Raw genomic sequence first — 18,333 nt, 5'->3', positions numbered from 1 at the left:
GAATAATGGTAGGCTGGCATAATTTAAACCGTCCTCATAATGATTTCAGAAAATATGATGCATTATTATCCTTCACTTCGCACTTCCATCAAAGTGTCTGTTTGTTCAGGGTCTATGTGCACAGTCAGAGTTGGGTCCAGAAGTCTTCCACTGTATCCATTGGTGGCCGTGTGTTTAGGACTGCTAAACGCTATACTGATGTTATCGGCTGTTGTTATTGGTATTTACTGTGAGTACTGATCCAAGGGAGTACACTTCACTTGTTTACAGTCAGTTTGGAGTAGGCTGTACTAAACAATTCATTAGTTAAGCTATGGACATAATTATAAAGCTTAGGTAGTTAACTATATTTACCCTTTCAATTCCCAATGCTATGACCTGGTAAATACATACACAATTATAACTATTTCTTTGCTAATCACCTATAAGATGAATGTGAAAAGGTACCTTCTTATATCTGCTAATCACAGGTGGCAAAGTAAGTGGGGAATCCACCTCCGACCAAATAACAGCACAAGCCCTCATCATAGAGGTGAAGCAAATTCAGATAATGCACACCGAAGCGATCAATGCTCAAGAAGAGGTCCGACACACATTAGAGACAGAGCTGGGGAACCATCGGCAACTGAAACTGCAGTTGGAGCAGATCAAGGCACTCAGCGATGGCCTTCAGGGGCAGATTGAGAGACTACAAATGGAGAAAGCAACACTGAAGGCCAATTCATCTGATATCCGTGAGAGGCTAATAATGCATTTGTTTTTGCATTTTGGAATCAAACTTTTTCTTCTTGTTGTGACTTTAACTCGTGTTCTTCTTTGAACAGTGAAAAGTTGTGGACGATGCCAGTCAGGATGGCTTTTAGTTAACACATCATGCTACTTCCATTCTGTATCCCAACCCTCAAAGAGCTGGCAAGACAGCAGGGCGGACTGTATCAGGCGTGGGGCCGATCTGGCTGTGATTAATAGCTTGGAGGAGCAGGTGAGTCCAGTATCAAGTAGGTGGAAAACAAGAGACAAAAGAGTGGGTAGAGTAGTTCCTGATGTTTTGATTTACACTAGTGGGCCTATTATACAGTAGATAATGCAATGGCAGTGTTAAGAAGACAAGTTATTCTAGTTTGGCTCACTATGTTGGCCTGCTTACCAACACTGTCACGTGACAGTTGCACTGGAAACATGGAGGAAATTATGATAATTTAAGTAGCATAAAGAAGAAATTTCTGATACGAAGAGCATCACAGCCTAAAATTACAGAACATAAACCAAAATGTTGGAATAATGTTGGTCCTCTAGCTTTGTTTAATTTGTTCTGGCTCAAGTGACTCACCGTCCTTGTCCTCAGTGTGTGATGTGCTAGTTAACCATTGCATGCAATCCGCACCACAAACAGAGACCGGACTCACCGGAGGCATTTCAAAGAGAGTGGAGAGTCGTGGAGAAGTTTAGCAAGGTTCACCGAAAATCAACACAAAATGAAAGTCCCTTGTAGTTACTTTGAAGTTTTATTTTTTAAAAACAATCATTTACATTTTTCTTGACACGATTAATCAAGGTCCACTTTTTTAGTTTTTTTCCCAGAGCTTTCAAACACACTGTCATCAGCAGCAGATCCGATTAAAGCTCAGTTGTCAGAAGTACAACAACGCTTAAGAGACTCTAAAAGTAAAGGCCCTTTTCACAACAGACATTCTGACTTGTCACAGCAGGTAAAACACAAGCTTATCAAATTACATTCATGCTGGCTCTGTTCCACACAACAGAGTACTAGTGATGCACAATGTCAGGAGTCTGGAACTGGCTGACTTTAACATATTGCAGCCATAACATCCATGTTTTTCCTAACGTGTGAAATGATCTGCTTTGAAACAGCATGAGCTGTAGAAAATGTCAGGTTCGGTTGTGGAAGCTAATTTTTTTTTAGACAAGATCACTTCAGCATCTCATCAGTTGCTATAGGCCTGCACTGCTATTACATATGGTAAAGGTATACCTTTAGCAACACATTGTGAGGCTGTTTAAACTCTGTTTATCCAGGTAAATCTTTTTGAGTACCTACCTAAACGGGCTGTGGGCACGGGACCATGGTGGATCGGACCAGGGAGCGTTTGGATTGGCCTTACTGATAGTCAAACGGAGCACAATTGGGTGTGGGTAAATAATGTGACTCTGCAGAATGAAGGGTAAGAGCTTTGAGACTTATTATGCAGTGCTGCTGTGTTAAAAGAATCATGTGACATTTTGGAATACACTTATTCCCTTTGTTGTTGTGAGTGAGATGATCCATGAGTCATTAACTCTCTGCAAAAAAAAAGCAAATTAGCTTAATTCCCTAAATGTCACACTATTTTTTCATTAAACTCTAGTAGCCTCTTGCTGTGTATTCAATAAGGACAATTTGAAAGAGATTCATATATATGTGAATGAATTAGGTTTGGACAAATCAAATTCTTATTAATTGGGGACATGTTAATGCCTGCAATGTCAATCTGTTGACTGACTTTAAAAAATCAGAGAGAGAGAGATTGTTATTATGATTATTCTAAAGTATAATTTGAACCTTGCTTTAGGTACTGGATAGACGGGGAACCCAACAACCATAGAGGAAGCGGACCAGAGGGCGAGGACTGTGCAGCACTTGTGAACAGGAGAAACCCTAAGGCAACATGGTATGATGCAAAATGCCAAGATAAGAAGGAATGGTTATGTGAAATGGAACCCAACTAGCTGCGGAGAGCATGGTGGTCCGAATCCAGTCCAGAGTTTCCTCAAAGAAGTTGCCTCCATGATATCAAACAAGCTCAGAACCATCATATGAGAAGAGAAGGACCAGCTATTTTCCATATCAGGATTTGTATCTCAAGATTACCAACCGTGGCTTTAACTGATCAAACTCTCAGCAAGAAAGTTAATCAGCGCATTCTCAAATGTATTCTCAAAATGTCTGACTATTCTTTTATCAAACATGTTGTGCAGAAGGCTTTCGCTACACGTTCCAACAGTACTGCGCTTGGAAAGCCTTCTTTTATGCTCCTTCTTCATGGAATACCTCCCGCAGCTCAACACCGTGGTATCCCTGGATCGGTTTAAAAGACCTCATTAATGGCATTATCAATGTCTTATGGAGTGATGCTCTTGAATAACACATTGATTCTTTTTGATTAATCCTTGATGAATAAAACAGATGTTTTTATTCTCAGTAATGATACTTTTCTGTTGTTGTACATTCTTGTGTTCCTACTAAGTTCTAACTGTTGTTTTGACTTTAGCCGTGCAGCAGCAGCAGTCAGTGCCCCACTTTGAAATATATATGATCTATCTATGGATGGTTGGCATGACAGTCTTTACAGACATCACCATCCCAAAAGGATCCTAACGACTTTTGTGATCCCGACTTTTCCTCTCGTGCCACCATGAAGTCAAAATGTGTCGTTGACATTCCCATTAACCTCAGCGCTACTTTGCATTTTGGTATTAAAGTTCATGTTTACATGCTAAACTAAGTTGGTGAATATGGTGAACATTACAGCAGCATGTTAGCTTGACATACAGTACATGTAGAAACTAAGCTCTGGTTCCTCAATGTGTTCTTTCTGACATTAAATAAAGGTTGAGTGAATGAATTACATTCTTGTGAGTGTACTGCTTTGGAGCAGATGTTTTACAGATGTTGTGTCGGTGAAAACTTAAGTTTCTGTATGAAGCTGGAACAATAAATTAAGAATCTCTCTTTCTAAACAAAACTTAGACGTGTGGGCAGCAGGTGGTGCACATACGTTGTTCATGGCATCTATACGATCGATAACATTGGTTAAATGATATTATCTGTGACCGCTGTCCATTTAATATCTCCCACAACTCACTGTGTCTCAACTCAGACTTCATTAAATCACCTTGTCATTCAAGCTAAAGGTAGTGCTTTCCAATCTGAACATACTGGTTTGAAACCAGTGATGGCTTTAGTTAATGGCAGTCAGCTGGACAAGCACCTAAAATATCAAAAAACATTTTGTTTTCCAAGAGACAAGCTTTGGAAATGGTCGACTTGGATTTTAGGTACAAAAAAATTCTTCCACAGGTGGGAGTTGAAATGCTGGCGGACAGTTGCCTCAGCCAGACGTTCAGGTGGTGATCAGCTGACAGCTCTGATCCTCTCTTCATCCGAGGGTCCAAGACATACGGCCGCAGATCTGATGATACAACAAGTCGATCGTCGACCTTTGACCTAGGGTAGGGTGTTCTGACACAAAGTCAAATACCTGCAAAACTACTAACATGCCCATCAGCCTCAGCTGGACTTCATATTCAGTGCTGGCAGCAAATGTTCGCACACTAAGATGATGACCATAATAAAGGTTATCTACAAAACATTAGAATGTTAGCATCGTCATTGTGAGCGCTGAGCTCGTTAGCATGCAGACGTTTAGCTCAAAGCACTGTGCCTCAGTAAAACCCCCACGTAGACGTTAGCATGGCTGACGTGTTGTTCTTGTTAGATTAAAGCAGAAAACAGCAACGTGAGAATTGAAAAGGCCGTACTTCAACACCACAACATCAGTGCAACACATCTTTGCAGTTCTGAAATAACACACACACACACACACAAACACACACACACTTTATCACTGGTATAAGCAGGAGACAAACAGATCAATAGGCACCACTTGCACCATAATGGAGAACTCACAGTCAGAACCAAGGGAGGAATTGTCTTTTGAACAAAACATTTCTCAAGATTTCAACACAGATGGGCATTCGGGCTTTCACCAGCAAACATTTGGACAAGGTACAACTAACTAAACAAAAAACTCAAATATCAAATCTTCTGACCAATGTCCTCTTTTGTTTCTCTTGTTTCTCTCTCGAAATGACTCACTGTAACTTTAGTTCTTAGATTTGAAATGTATGTATGAAACTGTTAAAGATAATCTTCAGATATATTCCATGGTTTCAAAACTCAGAACGTGATGATTTTAACTCCGTAATCATATCCATTCATTTCGACGTAAGCTATTCGAAGGTCACTGTGATATTGCTCTTAATTGTATTTCGTGGGTCTAACTGAAGATGAAATATAATATTAAGAGTTTACCTGAGAGGAACTTATGGTCTGTGTACAGAGCGAGGTGCATCTGTGTTTCCACACCACCGACTGGTTATGCTCAGCCTGGGCCTGCTGAATGCTGTTCTGCTGATACCTGCTGTTGTAATTGGGATTTACTGTAAGTATGAGAGACAAAAAACAGCCGATTCCCTGATTCTGTCGCCCTCTTCTTCAGAATTTGAATCAGATAGCCGAAATGGCATTGCAGAATATCAAAATATGGTTGTTCAAGACTGTATTCACAATCATATAGAAATCAGTTGAATTCTCAATTTATTTTCTCAAGTATGAATATCTTTCATCGGTTAATACGCTGTATTATGTTAAACTGCCCAACTTTAACAGCTAATTTCCCCGTTCATTTAAAGTTAGGCATAATTGTGGGTCCTATTGCCATACATTACGATGGTACGATACTAAAGGGCTATAACTAATTCATATTTTTATATTATTAATATTAACAATTAGGCTGCCGAATACTTTGTCGATTAATTGACTTATATTTTGGTCTGTAAAATGTCACAAAATAGAGAAAAATTACCATCATAATTTCCCAGAGCCCAAAGCGACCTCTTCAAACAGTCAGGCGTGTAGTTCACACACACCTGTGTTACCACGGTTTCTCTATATGTTCTTATTATTATTATCTTTACGCCTCAGGTGCCAAAAGCGATGACCTTCAGGCTCGTCATTCAGCTACTACGCCCATCATCATAGAGATGAACTATCTCCGCAACAACAGTGATATCCTCAGAGCTAAGGTGGAGGCCCGGGCACAATTAGCGAGAGAGCGCAGCAACCATCTGCAACTAAAGATGCAAATGAAGGAGATGACACCCCTCACTGACAGCCTTCAGAGACAGATTGAGACTCTACAGATGGAGAAGACAAGTCTGTAGTCGAATAAAACTACCTATGGTAAGACAGACTTCCAACCTATCTTTGGTGGCAAACACTCCAGTGTGTTGACAAAGGCCAAACGTTCTCCCCCCATGGGAGCACATGCTGTAAACCTGTAAAATGTATGCATTTGTTATGTATCAAATGGAATTTTTTGAGAATATTAAAAAACTGTCTATGACAAGAAATGGTATTTCCAATCTGCTGTTTTACACAGAGGAATCTTGTGGCAGATGCCTTCAAGGATGGAGGTCTTCTTAAATCAACCTGCTATTATTTTTCTCACCATCTGTCCAACCCCCAAAAAGAACTGGCCGGATAGCAGAGCACACTGTATAAGTCAAGGGGGCGACCTACTTGTGCTCAGTGACTTGGCAGAGCAGGTGGGTTTCCATCACTGAAATCGAAAAAAATAGTTGGAGTGTCTCATTTTCTCAGAATTCAAAAATACTCATTTCATTTTATGTCTCCTGGTTTTAAAGTTCCATAAAGTTAATTTTTCATGACTCTGTTTAGTATCGTGAGATGAAATGTGGTGTTCGTCTCCAAACCATCATCCATATCCTGTGTCGGCTTTCTTTCAGCAGCTCATATCTGATAACTCTGAAAGGCTGATGTTGCGGCAAAACAGATTTTGGATCGGCCTCACTGATGTAGTGACACCGGGAACATGGGTTTGGGTTAACAATGTGACTGAGGTGGAAACAAGGTAAGCTTCTCACAGACTGTGAACTCGTGCTATTGATTTCTAAAATAGTGGAACTACTATTTTCATCTGAAAAATTTTGATTTTCTCAAGGTACTGGAAAAGAGGGCAGCCTTCCATTGATGGACTTCTGAGTGGGAACTGTGCTGCTTTTTATTACTTTATTGTTGATAGGGGGTCATGGGTTAGTCGGAACTGTCTTGCCAATCTATATATGGGTTTGTGAAAAGGAGCCAAACTAGACACGAAGCCTGTAAATCAGAATAACTGGACAAATCTTTTGTGTAAACATAATATGTCTTGTTTTATATACTAGAAAAAATGTCAGCCATGTAATGATTTTATGAAATCCTACAAAATTGTACCTAAGTGATCCCGAAATAATCTTATAAAGCTTGGATGTTTGAATAAATGAGAAATCCTTTTGATCAGAAAATGACACTGCACTTCAAGTCTGCAGCCCCTGTAAATATTTAACAAATTATCCGGGTGTTCTGTTTGTAATGTTACACACAACCCTACACACAGGGCAAGGTCCTAACAAATAATCTGTCTGCGACGGTCACGTCAGACTCATTTTAACTGTCAAAATGGAGGAAGGAGAAAATTCAGGTGGTACTTTTGATGGTTCATATAACAAACTGATTCATCAAGAGGACAGTGAAGATGACAACACTCTCGACTCAAACCAAGAGAAGCAACACGGTATGGTACATGACTGTTGAATAAATGAGAATGTTATATCTGTTCTTTAAGATACTGGTACCACATTCTAAAGTACTACTGGAAACACATCCCTGTGGTATTTCTATGGTATTTTAACATTTTTTAAAACATTGTATAACTCAACTATTGAATATTATTATTACAATATGCAGATACAGAGACAAATGAAAAGACAAAATTACATAAAGTGTCTCATTTGGTTTTCATTTACCTTTGTCAACTGTCTGTCTGTTATTTCTATTATATCGAATTGTTCGTATATTGTCGCAGTTCATGGCTCTGCTATTAACCCACCATGTCTCTGTGTAGTGTCCATATCGATGGTGAGACCTGGATTTCATTTGAATCATCACAAACTGCTTACAGTAAGCCTGGCAGTGCTCGCTGTCATTCTACTAGCAGTTGACGTTGGCCTGGGAGTCTATTGTAAGTCACTATTAACCTCCTCAGATAGTTATATAGTTATGTGGTGACAGCTCAAATTCCTTGTATAGGCCCTATGTATACACATACTTGGTCAATAAATGTGATTCTGATAAGTAAAGGTCCTGCATTCAAAATCTTACTCAAGTTCAATTTCAAAAGTATTAACATCGAAATATCCTCAAAGTAAAAGTACCTATTATGTACATGCATTCATCCCTTTAGTCAGTCACTTTTAATGTTGCAGCTAGTGAAGTGGAGCTAATTTTAGTTACTTTACTGATACACTGGTGGGCAACATAACCTACAATAATATATTACAATGATTTAGTAGATGGTTTATATTTTGTATTATTAATCTGAATCCTCAAAGTAACTGGAACTAAGTAGAACATATATTTGCCTCCAAATAGTCAATAATACTGAAGTAAAGTGAAAGTCCCTCAAAATTGCTGTTTGAATATACGTAATAATAACTTTAACAATGACAATATGACTTCAAGTTCAAAAGTAGAGTCAGTCTTTCAGTAACAAGGAAAGTCAACAAAAAACATTATTTGAAAGTTTGACTGTTTTCGTTCACTCACAACTATTGTCCAGCACTCAACAGCAGAGACAGAAGTTAAAGCGTCAGAGTTAGCTCGAGACTTCCCTCAGGAGATTACAGAGACCAAAACAGATGGACTTGGCTACATTTATTAAATGGACACAAACACAACTGTAAATGAATACTAATGCTATTCCCCGTGTGCTAGCAACCATTTGCTAACACGGTGGCCATGTCATCTTTATGAGGGGCCTAGCCTGGTTACAGCGTGTTTCTACTGCCCCCAAGTGATACAAAGATAAAGATGAAAATCAGTAGATGCAGGTTTATTTATGAAAGTCATACCCATTAAATGAAATGAATATATATATATATATATATATATATATATAAATATATATATATAAGATGTTATAAATGCACCTATGATGTTAATACTGTGGGCTATATAAATGTTTTTTATTTCACTTTTTTCTGCTCATACTGTGCTCATGTTTGACTTATTAATGTCTTTTTTTAACTTGAGAAACACTGGCTTGACCACTTACAGATAACAAACTAACTGACGGGCAGGGTGCAGCGGACATCAGTAATGAGGTGTCCAAACTGCAGGCCTCTTACGACACTGCAATCCAGAGCAGGGATGAAGCCAAGAAACAGCTGGCAAGCGAGATCAGTAATCAGCAACTTACCAAATGGGAGATTGAACACCAGAGTACAAGAAGCAAATACTACGAAAAGCTGAGTGACACAAATCAAATGGAAATTTCAGCGTTGAAGTCACACATCCCGATGATTAGTGAGAGCTTCTTTTACATCTTTTTTTGTGTTATCAAGGTTTAAAAACATAATTATTGTGACTCAAACACATCATGTTTCCTTTTTCTTTGGCAACAGAGGAGGGCTGCAGACACTGTCTACCAGGATGGACTTTCCTGAACTCTGTGTGTTACTACTTTGCATTCTCTGATGATGTTTTAAGTAAATCATGGTACGAAGCCAGAGAGTTCTGCAAATTCCTCGGAGGTGACTTGGCAGTGACAGACAGCAGAGAGAAACACGTAAGAAATTGATATTTCTGAACAAACTCTGCAATTCAATTATTGTAATTCTCTTTTATAAGGCTTTACATTCAATATCTGAGCTGTAAAAGAGGTCAATGTAACATAGAACCCAACAAGAGAAATGAATGTACTGTACGTGTATCAGAGGGGAAAGGAGTATTCACAGCCTTTACTTAAGTGAAAGTACTCGTACCACATGGGTGAAATCCTCCACTACAGGTAAAAGTCCTGCATTCAAAAACACACTTAAGTAGAATTATGTATTAGCAGCAAAATTACCTTTAAGTATGATGTAAAGTATTCATTGAGAAGTCAAATGTTCTCTGTCAGTATTTTACTCCTACAGTATATATATGATGTTTTTGAATTAATATTACTGCTGCAATAATGTGTATGTTTCATTTTGATGTAGATGTTTACGGTTGTGCTAACTGTAACACTTTGTTATACTTTTAGGTAGTTTCATCGACAGCAATGCTTAATCTGTTAATCTTAATAATCTAACCCTGACCTGTGAGAAACACGTATCTCTAAAAAGTCGAGAAAAACAGCTGGTTTCAGATTTTGCAACGATGCATTTTCCAGCTGATCCAAGAGGATTTAAATAGTTTATTTGACTCATGAATAATTTTCTCAACACATAAAAGAACACTTCATCTTTCATTTTGACAACTGCAATCTGTAATGTAACATAAGTAGTGGAGCATGAGTACAATATCTTCCTCTGAGAGTGGAGTAGAAGTATAAAGTAGTAATAGCATGGAAATACTCAAGTAAAGTAAGCCCCTCAAATATACAGCACTTGAGTAAATTAGTTACATTCCCCCACTGACATGTATGTGTGTGTTTTTACATTTCCGGGCTTGGCAGCTGGCATTAATTGACTTGATAAATAAATATCAAGGGCCTGCAAGGTCCATAGATCACCGCAGGGGCTTCTGGATCGGATTGACAGATGTGGAGGAGGAAGGGACTTGGAAATGGCTGGATGGAACAAGACTGACTGAGGGGTAACAGTTACATACGCGTAGATACAGAAGAAATGCAAGAGATAATTATTTGGAATCAAATATTGCGATTGTAGGAACTGTTGTGATAGCATATTCTCATAATTACAGCTGTGGAAATAATCCATTTGTAATACCACTCTTCAAAACCAATAAACAATTGATGATGTGTTCAAACATATAGATATTATAGCTCACCAACCTATCATTTGTTTCAGGTACTGGAATAATGGAGAGCCCAACGATCAGGGTAATGAGGACTGTGCAGCGATGTATCCCAGAAGCAACCCCTTTCAGGCCTGGAATGATGCTCCGTGCAGGCATGAACTCAAATGGATTTGCCAGAGAACACCAAGGTCTCCAAGTTAATGTGATATTTTAAAATCACATTTAGTTTTCAATTCATTGTTTGAATGAAGAAATAACTTTTGGCTTTAACGACTTTTACGTCTCTTTTTATTGTCATGTCAACATTTGTTGAGACTTCGAAATGGCAGCGAAGGTCAAAATACCAAAAATACATTTGATTTATGAAATGAACTACAAAATGATCCTGTAATAAATAATGTTACTATGTCCATATTAATTGCTACTTTACAGATCTGTACACTAGGGTACCAGTTCATCATGAAAGTACATTGTACATTCTTAAAAGTCATATGTTGCGTGACAAAGCAACACGTAAAGTGTCAGTTAGCATTGAGTTGTTAAGTTAAGATTGCAGATGTCACAAACATTTATCATTATGGGGAATGATAAATGAAGCTTGAGTTAACTTAACCACTGGAGCTTATTCCCAAAACAGCTGTCAGCTATTGTGTGTACGTATCATTCGATAAATAAACACAAATCAAAACTAATGACCATTTGTTGATTTCCATTTCTAACTTAGCCGCCGATCTCATTCGTCATAACTTGTTGTTCCGGACTCTCATGGCCACCACTGCCGTGCAACATGTCTTATCTTTAACTACCGTCTTAGTCAAACCACACTTTGCTTTCTAAGCCTGCTGGTCGGACGCTCACAGCGCCGCAAAGTGCTGCCGAAGTTGCTTCAGAAGCTGCTGAGTGTCGACGTGCTCCGGGAAGGAGTCCTCCGACTTTTGGGCGGCGGTGTAGCTGCTTTGAAGGTCTCCGATCTGCAAAACAGACAAGACCATCACATCGGCAGATGTTTCTCTGAAACTACTGCACTGTTCAGATATTTAGACAAAATAAACAGTGACAAAGTACCTTTTCAGAGAGAATGGAGAGATTGAAGTGTGGCTCGTACATGTGAGGGGCCAGTGATGCGGCCGTCTGCAGGAAGGCTTTAGACTGGATCACAGACAGGACAACCATTATGTCGACATTATACCGAGTTGCACCCGAGGAACGGGCATCTTAAATCAGACAGCTGAGACATCATTCAGCCAACTTACTAGCTCAGTGGTAGTTTAAGTTTGGTTTGGCGTTTTGGTGCGAACACAGCATTAGTGATTCATTGGACAATGCACATCAACAAGCCTTCATTATATAATTCAAGTAGACTTTCAAGGCAACTAAAAGACTAAAACAATGTGTACTTCCTGTGTGGTTTGACATCCAAACATCCCAAACAAAATGTTAGTTGTGCACATAACTCCACGATCCAAAAACACACCTGTTTATTATCCACGTTCAGCTTTTGCATGACTTCTGTCAGCGCAGCAGCAAACCGACTTCCAGCTGATGGCTGAATACTGTATCGCACCAACACTTTCAAACAATCTATTCCTTACTGGGTCTTAATACATGCTATATTTAAGTTTAACAACAATAATGCCTCGAGGTTAATGGTTCTTAACTAATGTCTTAAAGCACCAATATGATTGAATTCCTCATATTTAAACAGTGGCATAAAAGTTACACGACTCAAAGGCATATTTTCACCTGTTCGATACGACCTTTGCGCAGCTCCAGCACAGCCAGGTTGTTGTAGGCTTCGGCGTGGTCGTTATTAAAAGCCAACGCCAGTTTAAAACACTGGTAGGCCAGTGTCAACTCTCCTATGCCCTGTAAACACAGAACACATGCTCTTTGTTACCAACGTACGTATCCGTTGAAAGCTTGTGAGCTCTACTTTCTTTCATCACCGACATTCTGGGATACTTTTGGGGATTGTGAACTCACCACAGCCACGTGTCCGATGTTGTACCACACATCCGCCTGCTCTTGGTCATTGGCCACCAGGGCCTGAGCCCTCTCAAACGAGGACAGAGTCATGTCGTACTGCTGCGCGTAGAAGCAGCACAAGCCCAGGTTGTTGTACAGCTGGCAGTTATACACCCCCATCTGAAGTAGCCGGCTAGCATTTGGAGAAATATTATTGAATCGCTGATGGGATATAATCTCTCGTAACAATACATTACACAAATGATGCATGAATGTGTATCTGACCGGTAGAAGCGCAGGGCGATCTCAGGCTGATCCGTGTAGAAGTGAATGCTGCCTATACAGGCTATAGCCTCCACGTGGGTGTTGTCCTGCTTCAGGACATCTTTGTAATACTCTGTGGCTGATGAGATGTTGTTCATCTCCTGTGGCAATATCACGGCATAAACAGTACACATGGTTTCCTGTTTCATTTTAGCAGTTGTATTTTGGAGTGAGAACTAAGTGGAAACTATCGTTAGGATCATGGTGACATGCTGTACCTCGTGTATGCGAGCGATTCCTGTTAGAAGAGTAACCTCACCAGGAAAGTGGTCCAGACCTTGCTTGAAAAGGTTAAGTGCTGTTATTGGTTGATCCAGGCGCTGATACACCTATAGGGAAACACACACAAGGTGTTTCATTGATAACACTTGGCATCAAGAAAGAGTATTTTCCATCGTGCAAGAAATTGGTACTGTGTCACTACCTTTGCAAGGTAGAGATATGTATCCACCACCTCTTTATGGTTGAGAGCTGATCGAAACTGTTTTTCTGACTCTCGATACAAACCGAGCCTGCAAACGTCAGAGATATTAATCATTACATATTGCAAAAATGATACTTAAATGTTAGAAATGTGGAGCTCCAGCCATATGGATGCCTGTGAGTTACCTGTAGTAGCATTTCCCGAGCTGAACTTTCCACCACCAGTCTTTGAACTGAGCATGTTCCGTAGCTTGGGCAGCCAAATCTAAAGCCTGGATAATAAAATATGAAGTTTGTGTGAGCATGAATAATCGTCAACAATCTTAAAATGTAAAACACATTTTCTTCACAAGTTATATTTCTAAAACACTTACATTTTTAACATCGTTTTCATGATGGAAGATGTACTCAAACAATGTCTGAGAAGGGAAAGTATGGTTACTTGACATATCCGACAAAATAATGATCATAACTCATTCTTGCAAGTCTCAATCTTACCCTGGATAAATGTGGTTTTTGGGAATACTTGGCCAGATTTAGTCTCGACAAGTTTATATATGGTCCTTCTGGATTGGTTAACATCGACGCCTGGAGAAACAAAAAGTCATGTTAAATGTTTTAGGCTTTCTTCATAGTCAATGTAGCGAAAGAAAACGATTACAAATAAACAAGTGCACTATAAGATATTAGTACAATGTAAATATAACATATTGTATTTGAAAATACTATAAACAAAGCTCAATAAAACACAAATATCATGTTGGATATGTCTTTTTAAGAAGGTAATATTGATTATGTTTGCCCAAATTCAGCGGGCAGAGGCTGTGTTTCAATGTAAGAGCTGTGGTGGGAAAAGTGTATTTGTGTTTGCACAGTCGATACAGACTGACACAATTTCATGGAATATTGACTCACTGTTCCCAGACGAATGAATCTGCCAGAAGCGCTCGTGACGGGACGAGCAGTGCTTGCAGTGCGTGGGGTCTTGATGGCCTGCTCCATTGTCCCAGGACGTCCTGACTGTGTGCTGGGCCTCACAAACCCTGTGATAGGACGCCCTGATTGTGTCAAAGGCCTGGAATACAGAAAAGGGAATTCAGATCAGGCAGATCAGTCTCTTACTTTGAGGAAAAAGTTAGCAATGGCAGACAGTACCTGACGGCCGGTGTGGGACCTCCGCCCTGACTTGTTCCAGGGAGCCTCAGTGATGTTCCTGGTCCTGGAAGAAAAGTCAAGTCTCATCAATCAGACACATTTAACAATTGACTAAATGTATGAATTATTCATTTTCTTCATAACTTTAAGGCGCTGAGAAGAGTTTACGCTTACGTGCAACTTGAGCAATAGAGCTTTCATCCAGCATCATCTCAGCTATCCCTTCCTGGTCGACCTCAATCTCATCGATGTATACCATCTCTGTAAGAGCGCGAGTTTTCAAGCTCCATGCAGCCTGAGGAACACACAATGCTTCAGTCATACAGATGGCCTCGGATGCAAACGGTCAACATGTCACAGCCAGGACCTTGTGTTGAACTATCCACACGAAAAAAAAGTATGAAAAGGGAAGGCAGACAGTAACGAGGTTACCTCTGAGATATGTAAGGAGGAGTCCTTGAGACAGCATGCAGTGAGTTAGTGAGAGAAGAAGAAGGTTGTGGGGATAATGAATGGAAACAAAGATGCAGCAGAGAAAAACGAAGATGAAATGTGAAGAAGAAATGTGGTCTAGTGACCAAGAAATGAGACAACTGTGGATTATAATGCCAATAAATACAACGTAACCGAAATTAAATAAAGATAACCTTCACAGACTCGACTAATCGGGATTATACACCGTGTTCTACCGGATTCCTGCGTTAGCAAACGAGCAGGATTTCCTGAACGGATAATCGCTAGCATGCTAAGCTAGCCCCGGCTAACTACGCAACAGTACCTGATCGTACGGGTTGTCCTGTAATATTTTAGTGCAAATATCTGAACATTGTTGGAGCCTTCGCCTCCTGAAGTAGCTCAGAGCCAGAAACAAAGGGTCCATCGTCACCTCCATTGCTCGGTGGGGGAAAGTACGACGTTAGGTGTCACAGTTAGCTTACAAACAAGCTGTTTAGCTAAACTGTGATGAGGGCGAGACCGACGCTTCCTCTGTCGCTCGGCAACGACGGAGGAGGGCGGGGCTTCACTGCTGACATATTATTAAAACATGTATACATTAAATTATATCCTACTGATTGTAGGGGAATATTTTGGTCTTTGTTTGTAAAATGCACATTCAGAGATATTTTCAGTAAGACACAAGGAATTGATGTTAAATTGACTGATTTATATATTTCACATACTCTGCATGCTTTTGTATTTTGTGTCTAACAATGCAGCATAATCTTGTAACAATGCAGCATAATGTTGTCTTTAGTCCATGTTTCTATTTAACATAGTTATCCCTCATTTAATTTGCTTTGTGTGTGTTGAATTTGAGAGCTTCTGTGTTGCATGTCCTGTTAGTACTTGACAATGTAATATAAGAGTCTCCTGGATGATGATACTACTTATATTTATATTCTCACTTCTTTTGTTGTTTGTGCACGCATTATAAAGGGTCTATATTGCATAACTTTGTAGATTTAATCTTATATTCTGTTTTTAGGTTTACTTTGCAACATCTGCCTTGGGACTACAGATGAAAAATAGCCGCATTTACAACAATGTTTTTATTAATGTGCACTGTCCCTTATCAAACAAACCAATAATTCAAATTCTGTTATCCAGTTTGAAATATGAATCCAGCATAACTTTGCCGGCCATGACGGAGTTGTCGTCTCCAGTTTTTTATTCCTCGAAGATGAGTGAAGGGATCTGATTGGACGACACGAAGGTCCGTCATCTTTGTGGGCGGTGCTTGCGAAATAACAGTGCAGCTCCATCTTTGCAGGATTTGACAGGAGCTTTGACCTGTGTCGAGGAGGACTGCGAGACTCGGGATGAAGCAGTGGAAGTAGATCCTCATGATGAGAACAACAGCGTAAAAAAATACCTGTTTCCTAAATAGAGACAGAGAGCTTTCATCATATCGGACAGCAAGACTCTACATTCACATGACCCTCAGAAATGCATCGTTTCAACGCTTTCTCTAGACTGGTGGAAAACGGATCTAATGGGACACAGGGGCTTAAAATAAATCCTTTTTGGTGAATGACACTATATCGGAAAACCTACGTGATAGCGACAGAGAGACACACACGGAAGTGCGGACATGGCTGACAGAACTGCTCCGAACTGCCACCTGAGACTGGAGTGGGTGTACGGATACCGGGGACATCAGTGCCGCAACAACCTGTACTACACCGCCGCCAAGGAAATAGTCTATTTTGTCGCCGGTGTGGGAGTTGTATACAACACCCGGGAGCATAAGCAGAAATTTTACCTGGGGCACAACGATGACATAATCAGGTAGTGTAATGACACACCGAACAGTTTGTTTCAGCACCTCGGACAGCGTCTGACCCACCGTAGAAAATGAATTGATATGTAGTGTTGTCATTGTGGGTGCCGGTGTCACCTTGTGTCATGTAATATGATATATGTATATATATGCACACACACAGCAGCATCCCCTGAGTTTGCGAGGGACTTCAGTGTCAATTCAGCAAGGCAGATACTTTTCACCAGGGGTGAGTTCTCTCTCTCCCTACTAGAGATCACACTGCTGCCACTCCTCTTGCAGTTGCAGGGGCTGCTACATTATTTCAACGGATTTATTTATCAAACCTTATTTAATAACTTAATCTTTAAAATGGAAGGAATTGTCGCGTACAGATTTTTTTCATGAGCGCAAGGTGATTATTTTTAAATGTTTTGTTTAACCAACAGTCCAAAAACTCAAAGGTATTTCATTTATAGACATGTTACACTGATAAAAGCAGCAAATTCACTCACCAGAGAATGGGTTTACAGAACATATTTTTTGTTTTTTTATTTTTTTTATTGTCTAAACAATGAATCAACATGTTTTTCTTTGGTGGAGATTTACATTGCTGGCACCGGAAGCAGACACGTTTCAACATATATGAAAAGCTTTTCCAAAACAGCAGCCTACATGTCTTGTCTTTGCAGCACATGGGGCAATAATACTAATGTGCAATTCTGAAAATGCACTTGAACACAGCTGTCCTTGAAAAGATGCTTGGATTGGATTGCTTTCTGTGGGTTGTACAGTAACTCAAACAATCCTTGAATCACCTTCTTTTTGATAAAACACAGCAGAATAACCAGTGTTACATTATGCATGTAAGGATCCTGCTTTTCCAGCTTCTCAGCATGCCATGCAACAGCGACCCGTGTCCAACACTCGAGCGCTTGTGTTGACATGTATGTGTGGGTTGGCCTGGAGATAGCGTTATACGCTGTGTCGGTAGTCAGCTGGACTCCTGCTCCATTATTAATGGAACAGTAGAGATACTAACCCTCTGCTGGTTGAAGTCCTAATGACGATGCAAAAGTAATGAATTTGAATTTGTAACCAATCAAATCAACCATCTGTACATCTGTTATCACTATTGCAAGCAAAGTTGTAAGGATTCAGTCAGATAGAGCGCCTTATACTCTTATTTTGTTGTTCTGTTGCCTTTTCTCCAACCAGGCTGTTCCAAATAGATATAAAGCTTTGGTAATTTGAAGACATTTACAGTATAAGCGACACAGATCTCTTGAGCTGTCTGTTATTGTTGACACACACCAGGTCATTTTAAATGCAGATCTCAGAGGAGTGCTTGTGCATCTCCCATGAACACTTCCTTTGACTTATACTGCTCTGGCACCACCAGGAGCAATCCTCATCAGATTCAGTGTTGAATAACTCGTGGAATAGATGCACCCTCAGATAGCATTACAATTCAAAACCCTCTCTCTGTTATTGCTCTTGTTTTCCCTTTTCTTGGTCTATTTTGGTTGTTTGTGAGCTACATCTAAATCTGTGTTTTACT

The 18,333-nt window shown here is 39.8% G+C and overlaps 2 protein-coding genes across 5 annotated transcripts in view; one reads left to right on the top strand and one right to left on the bottom strand.

Annotated features, from left to right (window-relative positions):
* Positions 1 to 11,019: 11,019 nt before the first annotated feature.
* ttc8 (tetratricopeptide repeat domain 8) lies at positions 11,020 to 15,440 on the bottom strand. The gene is made up of 14 exons (XM_079286021.1): positions 15,291 to 15,440; positions 14,687 to 14,807; positions 14,513 to 14,576; positions 14,273 to 14,432; positions 13,856 to 13,945; positions 13,732 to 13,776; positions 13,544 to 13,629; positions 13,359 to 13,446; positions 13,153 to 13,263; positions 12,896 to 13,035; positions 12,629 to 12,803; positions 12,389 to 12,511; positions 11,711 to 11,794; positions 11,020 to 11,616 (listed from the first exon to the last, which is right to left on the bottom strand). Exons 1-14 carry the CDS (start codon positions 15,402 to 15,404, stop codon positions 11,500 to 11,502), a joined length of 1,518 nt encoding a protein of 505 aa, XP_079142147.1. The 5' UTR covers positions 15,405 to 15,440; the 3' UTR covers positions 11,020 to 11,499.
* Positions 15,441 to 16,604: 1,164 nt separating this feature from the next.
* eml5 (EMAP like 5) overlaps positions 16,605 to 18,333 on the top strand; it is a gene marked incomplete at both ends in the record, with an annotated part of 29,624 nt that continues 27,895 nt past the window's right edge. For all 4 annotated transcript variants that reach the window (XM_079286603.1, XM_079286604.1, XM_079286601.1 and 1 more), the window contains one exon: positions 16,605 to 16,801. In XM_079286603.1, the coding sequence (XP_079142729.1) occupies positions 16,605 to 16,801 (197 nt within the window). The remainder of the gene's footprint in view (positions 16,802 to 18,333) is intronic.

Source organism: Melanostigma gelatinosum (assembly GCF_949748355.1).
Source record: "Melanostigma gelatinosum genome assembly, chromosome: 16".
NCBI classification, from domain to species: Eukaryota; Metazoa; Chordata; class Actinopteri; order Perciformes; family Zoarcidae; genus Melanostigma; species Melanostigma gelatinosum.
Note: the sequence above shows the minus strand (reverse complement) of the source record. Positions and strands in the feature narration are given on the sequence as shown.

What these genes read in the sequence shown, in the direction of transcription:
- ttc8 (XM_079286021.1), bottom strand. Translation starts at nt 15,404, where the DNA reads ATGGAGGTGACGATGGACCCTTTGTTTCTGGCTCTGAGCTACTTCAGG. An exon ending in GGTCCCACACCGGCCGTCAG is followed by an intron (nt 14,433 to 14,512) that starts GTACTGTCTGCC and finishes TCTGTATTCCAG; the next exon opens with GCCTTTGACACAATCAGGGC. An exon ending in ATGAAAACGATGTTAAAAAT is followed by an intron (nt 13,630 to 13,731) that starts GTAAGTGTTTTA and finishes TTTATTATCCAG; the next exon opens with GCTTTAGATTTGGCTGCCCA.